This window comes from Erythrolamprus reginae, chromosome 7 (assembly GCF_031021105.1).
Source record: "Erythrolamprus reginae isolate rEryReg1 chromosome 7, rEryReg1.hap1, whole genome shotgun sequence".
Taxonomy (NCBI): Eukaryota; Metazoa; Chordata; class Lepidosauria; order Squamata; family Dipsadidae; genus Erythrolamprus; species Erythrolamprus reginae.
The window spans coordinates 70816295-70832395 of NC_091956.1; the positions used below are offsets into that span (position 1 = coordinate 70816295).

Sequence of the window (16101 nt, forward strand, 5' to 3'; positions counted from 1 at the left end):
ATGCATTTTTCTGAATTAAAGGCAAATTTTTTGTTGCTAAACAAAAAAAATTGCTTAGTGGATTTTGTCCCATTTTATCACCATTCTTACCAAAGTTGTTGAGTGAATCACGGAAATTGTAACTTAATAACAGAGTTACTAAGGGGTAACATAGTTACTAAGTTTTCTTTTATTTATTTATTTATTCAATTTTTATGCCGCCCTTCTCCTTAGACTCAGGGCAGCTTACAACATGTTAGCAATAGCACTTTTTAACAGAGACAGCCTATTGCCCCCACAATCCGGGTCCTCATTTTACCCACCTCGGAAGGATGGAAGGCTGAGTCAACCATGAGCCGGTAATGAGATTTGAACCGCTGACCTACAGATCTACAGTCAGCTTCAGTGGCCTGCAGTACAGCACTCTACCTGCTGCGCCACCGGCTCTTTTATGTAAGACAAATTCCTTGTGTGTCCAATCACACTTGGCTAATAAAATTCTATTCTATTCTTGTTACTAATTTAAGTTTGCAGTTGAGTGAAGCTGGCTTGTCCATTGACTTTGCTTGTCAGAGAGTGTCAAAGGGGGATCATATGACCCTGGGATGTTGCAACCGTCATAAATATGAGTCAGTTGCCAAGCATCTGAATTTTGATCATGTGCCCGTGGGGATGCTGCAATAGTCCTAAGTGTGAAAAACAATCATCATCATCATCATCATCATTATTATTATTATTATTATTATTATTATTATTATTATCTATTGGATTTGTATGCCGCCCCTCTCCGCAGACTCGGGGCGGCTAACAACTGCAGTAAAACAGTATATAACAAAATCCAATAGTAAAAAACAGTTAAAAACCCATTATATTAAAAAAAACCAGTCATACATACAAACATACCATACATAAAATTGTAAAGGCCTAGGGGGAAAGTGTATCTTAGTTCCCCCATGCCTGGCGACAGAGGTGGGTTTTAAGCAGCTTACGAAAGGCAAGGAGGGTGGGGGCAATTATAATCTCTGGGGGGAGTTGGTTCCAGAGGGTCGGGGTCGCCACAGAGAAGGCTCTTCCTCTGGGTCCCGCCAAGCAACATTGTTTGGTTGACGGGACCCGGAGAACACCCACTCTGTGGGACCTAACTGGTGGCTGGGATTCGTGCAGCAGTGTTGTTATAACTTTGAACAGTCACTAAATGAACTGTTGTAAATTGAGGACTGTCTGTAATTCAGGTTCTTGAAGAAATCTTAAACTTGCAATAAAATCTATATATTCCTTTGAACTGCCTGAATTCTTGATTTTCAGTGTTCGACATTTTCATTTTCTGATTACCTATTTTCAAAGTAAAAACATGTCTCTTTTTGTTTAAGTAGAAGATTTGATTACGATGCTAATGCTACAACATAAATATTTTTTTTCTTTGTAGGTTTTTAAGTGAAGCGTATTTTCTTGATTTTGAAGATTTAAAAATGGAAGCATTTCATTTTTGGATAATCCTGGCACTTTTTCTAACTGGATCTGTTTACAGCCTGAATGACTCCGGAATCTCTGCCATAGAAATGGAAGATAAATTAATTACTCCTGCCAGTCAGCCCAACACTAACAAGAGTAAATGTCAATTTGAAAAGGGAATCAATATTACTTTTAAGCATATTAATACAGTAATTTCTTGCGCAATATTCATCATTGGGCTTGTTGGGAATGCAACTCTCCTGCGGATAATCTACCAGAACAAATGTATGAGGAATGGACCCAATGCATTGATAGCTAGTCTGGCCCTGGGAGATCTCATCTACATCATCATAGACATTCCTGTCCATGTGTACAAGGTAATATGCCATGATGCTTATGCTTTCTATAATTTTTACAGCATAATAATGTGTTACAAGAGTTTTGCATACATAATTCATCATTGTCTGTTCTTATGACTGTTGGTACATGTAAACAAACATTTTATATGAGACAGACTTTTAAATACTTAACAAATGGACAAGTGAACTTAAAATTAATTGTGGTGGGGGTGGAAATTAATTAATTTTAAGTTCACTTGTTCATGGGATGTGGATGATCACTATGGATGATATTCAGATGATTCACTTCTATATCAACCCTAAAGTGTGCAATAGGGTTGATATTCCTGGAGGGGTCTGTAATATGGCAAATGATTTAGCTTTACTAGATAAATGGTCAAAGCAATGGAAACTGCAGTTTAATGTTTCCAAATGTAAAATAATGCACTTGGGGAAAAGGAATCCTCAATCTGAGTATTGCATTGGCAGTTCTGTGTTAGCAAAAACCTCAGAAGAGAAGGATTTAGGGGTAGTGATTTCTGACAGTCTCAAAATGGGTGAGCAGTGTGGTCGGGCAGTAGGAAAAGCAAGTAGGATGCTTGGCTGCATAGCTAGAGGTATAACAAGCAGGAAGAGGGAGATTGTGATCCCCTTATATAGAGCGCTGGTGAGACCACATTTGGAATACTGTGTTCAGTTCTGGAGACCTCACCTACAAAAAGATATTGACAAAATTGAACGGGTCCAAAGACGGGCTACAAGAATGGTGGAAGGTCTTAAGCATAAAACGTATCAGGAAAGACTTAATGAACTCAATCTGTATAGTCTGGAGGACAGAAGGAAAAGGGGGGACATGATCGAAACATTTAAATATGTTAAAGGGTTAAATAAGGTTCAGGAGGGAAGTGTTTTTAATAGGAAAGTGAACACAAGAACAAGGGGACACAATCTGAGGTTAGTTGGGGGAAAGATCAAAAGCAACGTGAGAAAATATTATTTCACATAACAGAAAGAGTAGTAGATCCTTGGAACAAACTTCCAGCAGACGTAGTTGGTAAATCCACAGTAACTGAATTTAAACATGCCTGGGATAAACATATATCCATTGTAAGATAAAATACAGGAAATAGTATAAGGGCAGATTAGATGGGCCATGAGGTCTTTTTCTGCCATCAGTCTTCTATACATCAGAACTTAATATAATGAGGGAACATCTTTACAATTATGCTATAAGGTTGGAAAAGGTTGTTGGGATTTTTTTTTTCATTTTTAAGTTTCCCACCTTTATTTACTAGAAAACATCCCATATTTTTTCTTCTGGCACACAGACTCTTAGCTTTCTGTTTTTTAATTCTCTAGGACAGAAGAGAAAGCAGTAGTTGGCCTTTCCTTTCCTTTCTTTCCCTTACCTTCCCTTCCCTCCCTCCCTCCCTCCTTTCTGTCTTTTGTTTGTTTCTTTCTTTCTCTTTTTTCTATGCAATTGAAGAGTTAGGTGTACAGTAAAGCATAGTTGCAACTGATATGATTGTTTCTTGGGCTTTGGGACTGGGAAGAAGAGAAGAAGAAAAAAAGAAAAAACATCCTATATATCATTTGCTGATAGCATTTTCCAGTCTAAGGAAACTCCAAAGTTGCAGAACCTTAAACTAAGATCTATTTCACAACAATAATAGTTGAGTTTGGGCTTTGTACTTGTTGCCTTTTAGAGTCATATGTATCCCTGTCTAAATGCTTAGTGACATCTAGTATGAAACAATTTGGGAAGGACAATTACTGGTATTTGTAATTTTGTAATTTTTTTAGGATTATACAGTATATAATTTGTTACTTAACGAACTAAAGCTCATCATAATTCTTTATTATTTCTTTTGTTTGAATCTTTAAAAATTTTATGATTTAGGGATGAAATAAAAACTAAATGTATTTGTGACTGTATAAATATACTCAATATGGAAATCTAGCGTAGGATAATAAAATGTTGCTATTTAAAAAGCAGATATGCTAAACACCACACATCAGATCTGGAAATAATATCACAAGACAGGGGAATACAAGAGAGAAATACTTTCTCCTGTAGAAAAATAGTACTGTATACAGTAATAAACTTTCTAAAATGGGAAATTTAGCCCCTGACCAAATTTTAGAGATGAGATCAATATTGAAAGACTTTTTTATTTATATAATTCTAAATTGAATCAGAATCACATGGAGAAGGAAAGGATTCGACTCTCTTTTATCATGGACATGTCAAATCAACAGTTCTCACAAATGTTTTTTAATGAATAAAAGATATGTATATTAACACATTCATTGGTTTAATGTAGAATGTAACATCCTTGCTTATTGTAAAAAGTTTGTTACCACAGAAGTATCTTTAATACTTATGTGATACAGAATAATTAATGATATTTTTAACATTGCTTTTGTTTAAAACACATATCTACTTTGCAAAAAATAGATTGTATGAAAATTGATACATTAAAATAATAAACTTCACCCTTCAGAATCTTCCAAATATATTTATTTTAAACACACTGTAAATAGTGTATACTAATTTTCATACAGTACAAAGTTTCGTGGTTTCCATTTATTTTTCCTTTTTGAGCAAAGAATATCTAATTAATAAATAATTATAATCACATTCAATTTCTAATATTCATTTCATAGCCTTTTTCATATGTGTGGCCAATTAAACTGTTAACTATTTAACTATGGTGAGTCTGCCTATTTTGTATAAAGAAGAGGGTAATCTTTGTTTCAAAATAACATTTCCAAGTTATCAGAACTGGCATGTTGTAGTTCTGATTTATGATGTGTTCATGTCCAAGTCTGAAACTAACTGAAAATGACTTGAAGTGCTGGGAAGTGTTTAAGTCATTTTGTATTACTAGATAAAATTGTAAACTTGATCTCAGTTTTTCCATTTCTTTCTGCCATTTCTTGGACGTTATAGTTTAGGAACTTACCCTGTTTTCCCAAAAATAAGTCACCCCCCGAAAGTAAGACATAGGAGAGGTTTTGTAGAATCGCCTAATATAAGGCATCCCCCGAAAGTAAGACGTAGGAGACATTTCGTTTCGCAGCATTCCCGAACAGAACATATATAACATATATTTGAAGAACGTGTAATTGTTGCACATGGAAATAATGGTACGGTAGTAGTAAGAAATTCTTGATAGGATTCACAGTTGTCTGGTTGTGCTGGTTTGTGATGACAACTACTGTACAGTATATAATAAATGTTCTTTTTTTGTTGTTCAGCCATATATGGGAATTCTTCTTCATTGAAAAAAAATAAGACATCCCCTGAAAATAAGACGTTGCACATCTTTGGGAGCAAAAATTAATATAAGACGTTGTCTTATTTTCAGGGAAACAGGGTAATGGCTATTTCTCCAGATCTTCTAAAACCCAAGACTGGTTTTATGAACGTTCTATAGTTTCATTTGTTCGCATGAGGTTTTGTAGATTCAGCAAAGTAGATTGTTTTCTTTAGAGAACATGGTTCCTATTGCAGTCCTCTGGGTTTTACTCAGTATGGGAAGGAGAAAACGTCTAACTGCAGTCCGCTGATTGGGCATGCATATTTTTTGATTACAGGCTTTATGGATGTTGAAGGAAATAGTCTAAAATCTCATTGTGAAGATGGAATTTATTAAAAATGGGTCATTTTGAAAGAAGGGAAAGGCTTCTGTGATATCTACTAAGAGAAGAAGTTTCCTAAACCTTCATTAAACTATATAATAAAGAAATTGTTTCAAAAACAATTATTAGTTTGGTGATTTCTTTAGTGGATTATGGGAATAATTTCTTTATATTCTGATTAGAAGGCTGATTAATACGTTTAATAAGTTTCCAATTAGCATTAAAAAGGCTGAACTAAAGTATTACTTGGATAATATGTGTTCTATTAATCTCTTTTAGTTTTAATTTTGAGTAGTTCTTTTCTTTCTTTTTATTTGGTTGCCGAGATTTGTTCAGAGACAAAAAGTAAAACCTAATTATATTGCCTTATCTTGATGTATGTTGTTGCTTTATATAATATTTCTCTGCCCGGTTCTGTTTATGTATTGCAACTAAGAAATAAGATATGCAGTACTTTTTAGGGTAGTATTGTGGATTAATTAAGGCAATGGCTTCTTTTCCTAAACCAAGAATACGTCTTTCATATCTCTTAATCTAGCAATTGTTCCAGTAAATTCATAGACATTTTATCATATTCTTCTTGCCCTTCAGACATTGACTCAGAGCTGGAAGAGGCTTGTAACTCTATCTGTTGCCCAATTCAGGAATTGAAAGCTAAACTATATAACTTTTGCTTGAAGGCCTGCAGATGATTTCATCATCAATTAACATCATTCTGTTAATTTTTTTGTCCCATTGTCCAACTGCTTCTATTGTTAATAGTTTTCTGTGAATGTTCAAGCAAACTCATTAAAACTAGTTGAAACAATAGTATCCTTTACTTTCTTGTATGAGTTATAGCCTAGTAAAATAAAATGTTGGAATAATAGATTATCACATCATGAATAAAGTATACGAGGAATTGGAAGAGATGCCAAGAAAGGCACTGGGGATGATTGGGATTGGTTACTATTTATTGATTGATTGATTGATTGATTTGATTTGTATGCCACCCCTCTCCGTAGACTCAGGGCAGCTAACAACAATAATAAAAACAGCATATAACAAATCTAATATTTAAAATAACTAAAAACCCTTATTAAAAACCAAACAAGCACACACACAAACATACCATGTATAAATTGTATAGGCCTAGAGGGAAAGGATATCTCAGTTCCCCCATGCCTGACGACAGAGGTGGGTTTTAAGGAGCTTACGAAAGGCGAGGAGGGTGGGGGCAATTCTGATCTCTGGGGGGAGCTGGTTCCAGAGGGTCGGGGTTGCCACAGAGAAGGCTTTTCCCCTAGGTCCCGCCAATCGATATTGTTTTGTCAACGGGACCCGGAGAAGGCCAACTCTGTGGGACCTAACTGGTCGCTGGGATTCGTGCGGCAGAAGGCGGTCCCAGAGATATTCCGGTCCGATGCCATGAAGGGCTTTATAGGTCATAACCAACACTTTGAATTGTGACCGGAAACTGATCGGCAACCAGTGCAGACTGCGGAGTGTTGGTGTAACATGGGTATATTTAGGAAAGCCCATGATTGCTCTCGCAGCTGCGTTCTGCACGATCTGAAGTTTCCGAACACTTTTCAAAGGTAGCCCCATGTAGAGAGCGTTACAGTAGTCGAACCTCGAGGTGATGAGGGCATGAGTGACTGTGAGCAGTGACTCCCAGTCCAGATAGGGCCGCAATTGGTGCACCAGGAGAACCTGGGCAAACGCCTCCCTCGCCACAGCTGAAAGATGTTTCTCTAATGTGAGCTGTGGATCGAGGAGGACACCCAAGTTATAGTATATAGAAGAAGCATATTACATTTCTTCAGGTAGCTGAAAGGATGCCACACACAAGGTCAAGACCCCATTTCAATTAGGCCAGGGTGCAGGACATGGAATAACGTTATTTACCGTAATTAAAAGCAATTTACAATTAAGTTATAAAAAAATGAACCACATGTAAATGAGGTGGTGATATACTTTTTGTTGGATGTGTTTATGCAGAGGTTGGACATCCCTCTGTTTTTCTTCATGAACTTGCACTGCTGGGGGATTCCACCCAATGACATAAATGATTCCTTTGGAGATCATTCAATCTTTGTGAACATTTATGCCTCAATTAATATTTGATATTGACGTACACTTGCCTTTCTTTCTATATACTACTTTTCAATATCCATTTCTTTTCTTAATCCAGTAGATTTACCTACACTATAAGTTTTTTTTTTTAGCATTCTTTGAAAGTAAATTGAACTCTAGCTGACCGAAGTTTTGGCATAAATACAAACTTTCAGCTTTCTTTGGAAATACATTTAGATGTATATATGTCTTGAGCCAAACTTCTATCCACATGGTTCCTATCAACTCATAGGAGTCTTTTCTATTCCATTAGCGCAAATTTTAGATCACTTTTCCTGATTGAAAGACAAGGAATGGGTCCATATGTAAAAACTATCCTGAATGTTTTCAAAAAAAACATTTGTTAGAAATGTGTGGGTATGTGAACGTAGATCAGAAGGAGATTCCTGCTGCATGAACCCATAAACCTATGTGATATAGCATTTTCAGCGCTCAGTGGCCAACTGAATGTATTTGAGTCACTGGCAGTTAAGTGGCATTTAAAATTAATTATGACTATTATTTGTTTGTTTGTTTGTTTGTTTATTTATTTATTTTTTGGATTTGTATGCCGCCCCTCTCCGAAGACACATTATTGTGTTCGCATCTGCTGTCAGCCAGATAGTTAGACTGGATTTGGCATTTTTGTTCAGCTATAAGTCCTTCCCAACAACCTGGTATAGACAGATGTTATCTGTTATCTGTGAAATCACAGCTGCCTGTTCTCTAGCTGACATTGTTCCTCATATCCATCAAGTTCTTCCCAAGAATCTAGAAAACATTCCAGCATAATATATTTGTAGATCCAAGCAGTGCAGGTTTTTTGTAATTGACTGATGTAAATTTTGACAATGCACAGATTTTCTAACTGTTGTCCCAGATCAGGGGCATACAAATCTAATAAATTAAACTAATTTTTTTAATTTGGCACTCAGGTGCTGATAACCAATGTTGATTTATTCCATAATCTTTCAGTTTTGTTTTTTAGATCTTGACACTGTTATTTAGCATGTTATTAAACAAAACTTGATTATTATTAAACAAACATAAAACTTGATTGCTTTTAAACAAAACTTGGTTAAAATATCCCACAATATTTTAACCCACTTATTCTCAACTACGTTTTTAATGTTATATTTCCTGCAATTTTTCATTACTGACGCATGGTAATGTTTACAGATGTTCCGATAAATCATTTTGTGACTTGTTATGTTGTTTATAATCAGCTTCAATCATTTTTTTAAAAGAAGCTTCTACCTCCTAATCATGTTGGTTGTATCATTCTATGAACAGTCTTTTTTTTATCTTTCTTAGCTTGGTACTACCCTTCTTAAAATTCAGTAATTGGAACTATACGCAATACTCTGAATATGATCTCCTTATAGTCTTGTACTTAAACAGTGTTATATTAGCAGTTCTCAATTCACTTCCTGATGAAATTTGTCTCCTACAAAATAAATTTTGCTTTTTTACATAATTGCACAAGGGGTGGTATTTTCAATAAATAGAGTCCATAATAACTCAAAGATCTTTTTTCCAGATCAGTCACAGCCAGTTCCAAAACCATGCAGAAAAAAAGAAAGAAAGCTGAGATTCCAAGAAATTAAATACTAGGGCATATTTTATTTATCGCATTTACATCATCTTTCGGCTGTGGCGAGGAGGGCATTTGCCCAGGTTCGCCTGGTGCACCAGTTGCGGCCCTATTTGGACAGGGAGTCATTGCTCACAGTCACTCATGCCGTCATCACCTCGAGGTTCGATTACTGCAACGCTCTCTACATTGGGCTACCTTTGAAAAGTGTTCGGAAACTTCAGATTGTGCAGAATGCGGCCGCGAGAGCCATCGTGGGGCTTCCTAGATTTGCCCACGTTTCTGCAACAATCCGCGGCCTGCACTGGCTGCCGATCGGTTTCCGGTCACAATTCAAAGTGTTGGTCATGACCTTTAAAGCCCTACATGGCAATGGACCAGAATACATCTGGAACCGCCTTCTACTGCACGAATCCCAGCCGCCGATAAGGTCCCACAGAGTTGGCCTTCTCCGGGTCCCGTCGACCAAACAATGTCGTTTGGCGGGCCCCAGGGGAAGAGCCTTCTCTGGCGACCCCGGCGCTCTGGAATCAACTCCCCCCAGAGATTAGAACGGCCCCCACCCTCCTTGTCTTTCGCAAATTACTCAAGACCCACCTTTGTCGCCTGGCATGGGGGAGTTAGGATATTCCTTCCCCTAGGCCATTACAAGTTATGTATGGTATGTTTGTGTGTATGTTTGGTTTTTATAATAAGGGTTTTTAGTTGTTTTATTAAATTGGATTGTTACATGTTGTTTTTTATCATTGTTGTTAGCCGCCCCGAGTCTGCGGAGAGGGGCGGCATACAAATCCAATAAATAATAATAATAATAATAATAATAATAATAATAATAATAATAATATAGAACAAAATGTAGTACTATATTAAAGGTGACAGAATGATATAGTCTGGATTGATGTGTTCCTATTACAATTCCTTTGAAGCTTATTTTTCCCCTAAGAGTTCATTTTTTCTACGCAATTTTATTTATTTTTTGTTCAAGATGATGCCTTGCAGAAACCTATAAATATTCATTCCTTACAGTGCTGATTTAACTTCTTTTTAAAAAGTGTGTGCGTGTGTGTGTATTCTTAGAAGGTTGTGTTCAATTTGCTGATTGCATGCTTACTGAACATAAGTTTTGGTAATTAGATCAAACTTTTGATACTTTATTTTGATACAGAAAGGAGATAAACGTTTAAAGTAACTGTGTCAGGCTATTTTTATTTGCTTAATCTGTAATTATATAATTTATAGAAGTTTTATTTGATCTTCAATTAGTCTTTAAAATATGGATTTTTAAATATGACTTTTAAAATTCTGTTAATTTAAAACATTTTGACTGGGTTCAAGCTTATTGCGAAGACATTTTTTCTCATAACCTTTATTTATCAAATAAATTACAGTATTAAACTATATGCTGTTTCGTAGGGTCAAACTACTACAATTCAGTGTCATGTGTGTAAGTAAAATAATACTGTATTTGCATTAACTTAAATTAAAATTAATACTTACAGTAAGAATTTTCTCTGGTTTTCTTACATGAAGGTTTTCTGAGATTCATGTGCAAACAATAAGTCACTTTTAGAGAATTCATCCAAGTGAAATTTCTCAGCATTTGTGTCTTGGTTGACATAATTAAAAAAAAAACAAGGTTATAGGGTGGGAGGGCTCACTAAATTGTAGCTTTTGGGTCAGTTTTCCTGAATTCCAGAAGCAAGTTTTAAAACATTTGAAAGTTTCTGGTTTCCAATTGTACTATGCAAGGCATTATTCAGCAAATTTGATTTGAGAAACATAGTTTCAAAACTTTTATAATGATATATGTATTATTTAACGGTATATCTATTAAAGAAGATTGGATTGAACTTTGTTAAATTTCATCAACAAAATATTGTAAGATGTGGTTGGTAAATCCACAGTAACTGAATTTAAACACGCCTGGGATAAACATATATCCATTGTAAGATAAAATACAGGAAATAGTATAAGGGCAGACTAGATGGACCATGAGGTCTTTTTCTGGCGTCAGTCTTCTATGTTTCTATGTAAGAAAAGAAAGAGAAGGATGTACTGTAGGTTGCTACCCTGTCCTAAAAGCTTGTTTAACAAAATATTTATATACACGGATTCCCTGACATCAGCCCACTGAACAAAAAATTGGGATGAAAAAAGCAATATGTATGTAAATTCTAGCATATTTTGGAAAAAATATGTACTTGTTCGGGACTTTCCTTTCTTTGTAGAACCAGAAAGGCCTGGTTTCACTTTAGTATTCAATGACTGCAGTTTATTGGTAAAAGTTGGTAGAAGTATGTCCAACTGCTTTGTCAGTTTGTTGGACATAATGTATTAGCTGCTTCTGATAAGCAATGTAACACTTTTCCTTCCCAGTGGGAATTTTTAACCCTCTGATTGGTATTTATACTGACATCATGATTTATGGAAGGGCTTAAATGCCTTAACCAAGCCCATGTGCTGAATTTTTGGGTGACGCTTTTCAGCTGATCTATGAATTTTAGAAAGGAGTTAGGTCCTTCCTGCCTGCCTGCCATTTAAGATTAGGGTGTATTTTCTGCTCAGTATCACAAGCTATTTAAATTGGTAAATACCGAGGGAGGAAACTTAAAGGAAACAAAGTATAGGAGATGACTGTATGAAACTTTGGAGTAGAATTGATAGATTCATGGTTTGAGCAGAATTGTCATCTAAACCAGTGTTTCCCAACCTTGGCAACTTGAAGATATTTGGACTTCAACTCCCAGAATTCCCCAGCTAGTGAATGCTGGCTGGGGAATTCTGGGAGTTGAAGTCCAGATATCTTCAAGTTGCCAAGGTTGGGAGGCACTGATCTAAACCTTGTCAGAATGTTTATTGGTAAGTAATGCTACATTGCTTAAAATCCATTGCATATTTTTTTTGTGTTTTTAGAAAATGTTATGGTTCAGCCTGAGGCTGATCAGGGACCAGCTGCATCTCTGCTGGCTCCATGCCCGGAGGAGGATGACAGCGAAGAGGAGGGGGCTGAGCAGTCGGACGGGGGAGAGTACAGTCAGGAATGTGATGAGGAAGAACAGCATGAGAACCACGGGGGGGGGGGGAGGCTCTCCCCAGCCAATAGCTTGGAGTCATTAGGTGACGAGGCACAAGCTGTCATTGACATGAGACAGAGACGTTTAGATCAAAGGAAGGAGCAATTTAAGAAATATTATCAGCATTGAATTAGGAACAGCAGGGCTTGGGTGTGGTCCTCATTAGCAGGGAAGGGTTTATAAGGCAGGCAAGCTCTTGAAGCCATGTGGAGTGTTATCAGTTTGGAGTTGCGGTAACCTGCATTATTTCTCGGCGTCTCTGTTCCTGGCTTGTGGCCCAGCAGTCTGGAAGACCCGTGGGAGGTGTATGTCTGCTATCTACAGCCTCGTCTTGGCAGCAAGAATCCTGTATTGCTGCATGGACAATTGCCTTCGTGTATATATTTGGATTTCCAGTGTTTTCCTGCTTTGTAAGGACATTTTCTGTTAGCTTTGTTTCTCTTGAACTTTATAAACTGCATTTGCATTTTACCGGTGTGTCTGGCTTATCTTTTTGGGTTGGTCATAGCTTCCGGAGTGACCCAGACAGAACAGAAAATAAACGTGCACTTTCTAAAATATGTACAAATACTTCATTCTGTCAATCATTCTACACACAACTACTGATAATAGTAATGTATTGATAATAGTAATAGTAATAGATTTGTATAATAGTAATGTATAGCAATGGGAGTAATGTACAAAGAATACTGCAGACAACTTGAACCTTCCTTGGTTCCATGGCCTGCTGATATTTTCAAGATGTACATTTTAACTGTCTCTTTTTCTTTTTCCTATTAGCTTCATTTTCCAGATGCCTTTCCGAGCTCACAATTTGGACAATTCATTTGCCCTTTCGTTCCTTTTGTTCAGAAGGCATCTGTGGGAGTCACTGTTCTTAATCTTTGCGCCCTAAGTGTGGACAGGTAAGAAATATATTATTCCCTTCTTTGAACATTTTTCATATATATGAAAAATTATCAAGAAAGTTCATAACTGACCCGGAGTGTTAAAATTTTATTTAAATACATAACTTAATTTTCAAATTTAGCCTCTCATCCTGTTTTGTATTTCACTATATTATTTTATTCGGTATAACAATACTTCATTGATTAGCTGAAAGACCCCAAAATGTTTTTTAATAGAAATGGCCATGATATTTTCTGATACAATGTTTATCATATCATATCTCGGGCATCTCAAATCCCCTAGGGTCCCAAATTACTATTGTTTGGAGAAAATTGAAGGTCCACCTTACTTCAAATAGTTTTCACCTCTTTAAAAATCAATGACTCTTCAACTGGCTCATGTTTTCCATGAGAAGAATTAGTGGTTTGAATGGATACCCTAGACCAGTGTTTCCCAACCTTGGCAACTTGAAGATATCTGGACTTCAACTCCCAGAATTCCCCAGCCAGCATTCACTGGCTGGGGAATTCTGGGAGTTGAAGTCCAAATATCCCCCCCCCTTATCGCATGCTGGTAGATATGGCTCCACGTACCACCTGTGGCAGATATGCCATAGGTTCGCCATCACAGCCCTAGACTTTGTATGTCTAAAGCAGGGGTCCTCAAACATGGTAACTTTAGGACTCACAGACTTCAACTCCCAGAGTTCTCCAGCCAGCATAGCTTGACACAATTCAAGAACGTCAGAGAGTCTATAGTTTTAGCCATATCCATATCAGTGATTTCATTGACATCATCAGTCAAAACCTTTATGGATGGAGGCCATTAATGAGAAGGGTGGCACTGGCTACAAGAATATTGCCCTCTCTTGTTCTTCCAGGGGCAGGGCCAAGAAAGAATATCTATAACTAGAATGTCTGTCTTTGAAATGGTGTGCATATTTTGAAAGGGTCTTGTGTTGATGAATGATGATCAGAAACCAATTTAGGGATTTATTAGGTGAGGGTAATTCACAATCTAAAGCTGGTGGAAATGTAATAATTCAAGCATAAACCAAGAACCTCAAAAGTGTTAAGGAAGGTTTCTAAGAATATTATGATCTGTTGCACAATCAGCAAGATGTTCAGGTTGGCTTTGGCATTTTTATCCACTTATTGAGTGCTTTCTAAGGACCTGGATGTATATGTTTGATGGTGTTAAAGGTATCGTCGGAGGATATAAGCTGTTCTAAGTAAAGCTGCCTTAGGCAAATAGATAATTTTGTCAATGTTGCTGGTGTTCACGTGGTGCTCCAGTTGTCTGGGATTGGACCTATTATTGGACCTATTATTATTTGCAAGTAGCTTTGCTTTCTTTTGCCACAGTCATTCTACTTCGATTTGTGGTCTTTATATTTTGTGGTTTTTTCTCTTGCCTTCTGCTCTCTCTAGGCATTGCAGTATCCTATTTTGTCTTATCAATTTATCAAGCTGTTTATTATTATTGATCCTTTTTTGTCACAGATATTCTATCTCTATTTTCAGGTCTTTGTATTTTGTTATTTTCTCCAGTTGTTTCCCTTCTATTCTGCTGTCTCCAGGTTTTTATTATTATATACATTTGACAATATAAAATCACAGCTGCCATTTCTTGATTAGTGTTGGCCTTCATATGCATCAAGTTCTTCCCAGAAACCTAGGATATCATACTGTGGACAATATGGATTCAATCAGTGTGGCCTTTTACAATTTACAGATGCAAATTTTGTCAATGCATATATTTTCTAATTGTTCTTCAAGATTTTATGGTACAGCACCCAGTGTACTGGTAACTTCTGGGATCACCAGGGCTGGTTTATGTCAGCTTTAATTTTCAGATCGGATACTTTATGATCTCCAATTCTCTGTTCTCTTTTCTACTTTCTCCTAATATTCCCACATCAATTATTTAGATTTCCTTCTTTTCAACCACAGTAACTGTTCTGCCGGCCTGTTTCAACCGCCTGTAATTACAGGGTAATTAATCCAGGAAGACACACACCACACGATAAAGGGAAAACCCAAAAGTTTTTATAAACAGAAAAACAGAAACAGCTCCCTTTTTAAATGTCAAAGGGACTTTCTGGTACACACAAGTCACAGGTTAAATGCAATCCAATTGCTCACCCAATAACTGGGAAATTGAGTCCAATTCTAAAGTCCAGAGAGTCCACACACACAATCCTGAAGAGCAAAAACCACGATCTTGATGAAACAATGAATCAGATAAACTGCCATAAGGCTAAAACACCAGGCTGCACTTTTATCTGTAGCACTAATTACAGCAGCCCACCCAACCACAGGTGGCCTCATTTTCTCTTTTAATAATCCTTCAGTTGTTGTCTCCTATGCATCACTCTACGCATGCGTGGATGTGTCATTAATTCTTGTTCAGAATCCAGGGATGATACAGATGACTGATCTCCTCCTGGGCTGTCTGCAAAACTCCCCTCTTCCCTGTCACTCACACTTCCTTGGGCAGAGGAGACTTCGTCGGCAGATTCCATCGGGAGCAAAACCGGCCTGCGGCATGTGGATGTTTCCCCCACATCCACCTGCACATTCTTGGGGCAGGAGCTGGGCCAGAGCTAACCACAACAGTAACTCTGGTCTGTTGTGAGCCACTTTATCAGTTTGAATTTGGAAATCCCATGATCGTTCGTCACTACTTTTTCAACCATGTATTTTCACCAATTTTTGAAATATGGCCTCATATTTTGAAGGATCTTGAAATTTGCTTGTTGTGTTATACCTGTCTTGTAAATTTTAACTTTTATTTAAAAAAAACCCTGAAGCTGACAATGTAATTTTCCCCTCCTTTATTCTAGGTACCGAGCAGTTGCTTCCTGGAGTCGTGTTCAGGGGATTGGCGTCCCCTTGATTACTGCCATTGAAATTTTTTGTATTTGGATTCTTTCCTTCATCCTGGCTATTCCAGAAGCCATTGGTTACACCGTTGTTGAATTGTCTTATTATGGAGATAATCTCAAAATCTGTATGATGAGACCGAAGAACAGTTT

The 16101-nt window shown here is 37.0% G+C and overlaps 1 protein-coding gene across 2 annotated transcripts in view; it reads left to right on the forward strand.

Moving 5' to 3' along the window:
* The window catches only part of EDNRA (endothelin receptor type A), a 47731-nt gene that overhangs the window by 5713 nt on the left and 25917 nt on the right, over positions 1 to 16101 (forward strand). For both annotated transcript variants that reach the window (XR_011559636.1, XM_070757776.1), the window contains exons 3-5: positions 1406 to 1808; positions 12957 to 13081; positions 15910 to 16101. The exon at positions 15910 to 16101 is cut by the window's right edge and continues 7 nt beyond it. Coding sequence is in view for 1 of the 2 variants with exons in the window: in XM_070757776.1 (XP_070613877.1) it covers positions 1449 to 1808; positions 12957 to 13081; positions 15910 to 16101 (677 nt within the window). In the remaining variant the exon portion in view is untranslated. The remainder of the gene's footprint in view (positions 1 to 1405; positions 1809 to 12956; positions 13082 to 15909) is intronic.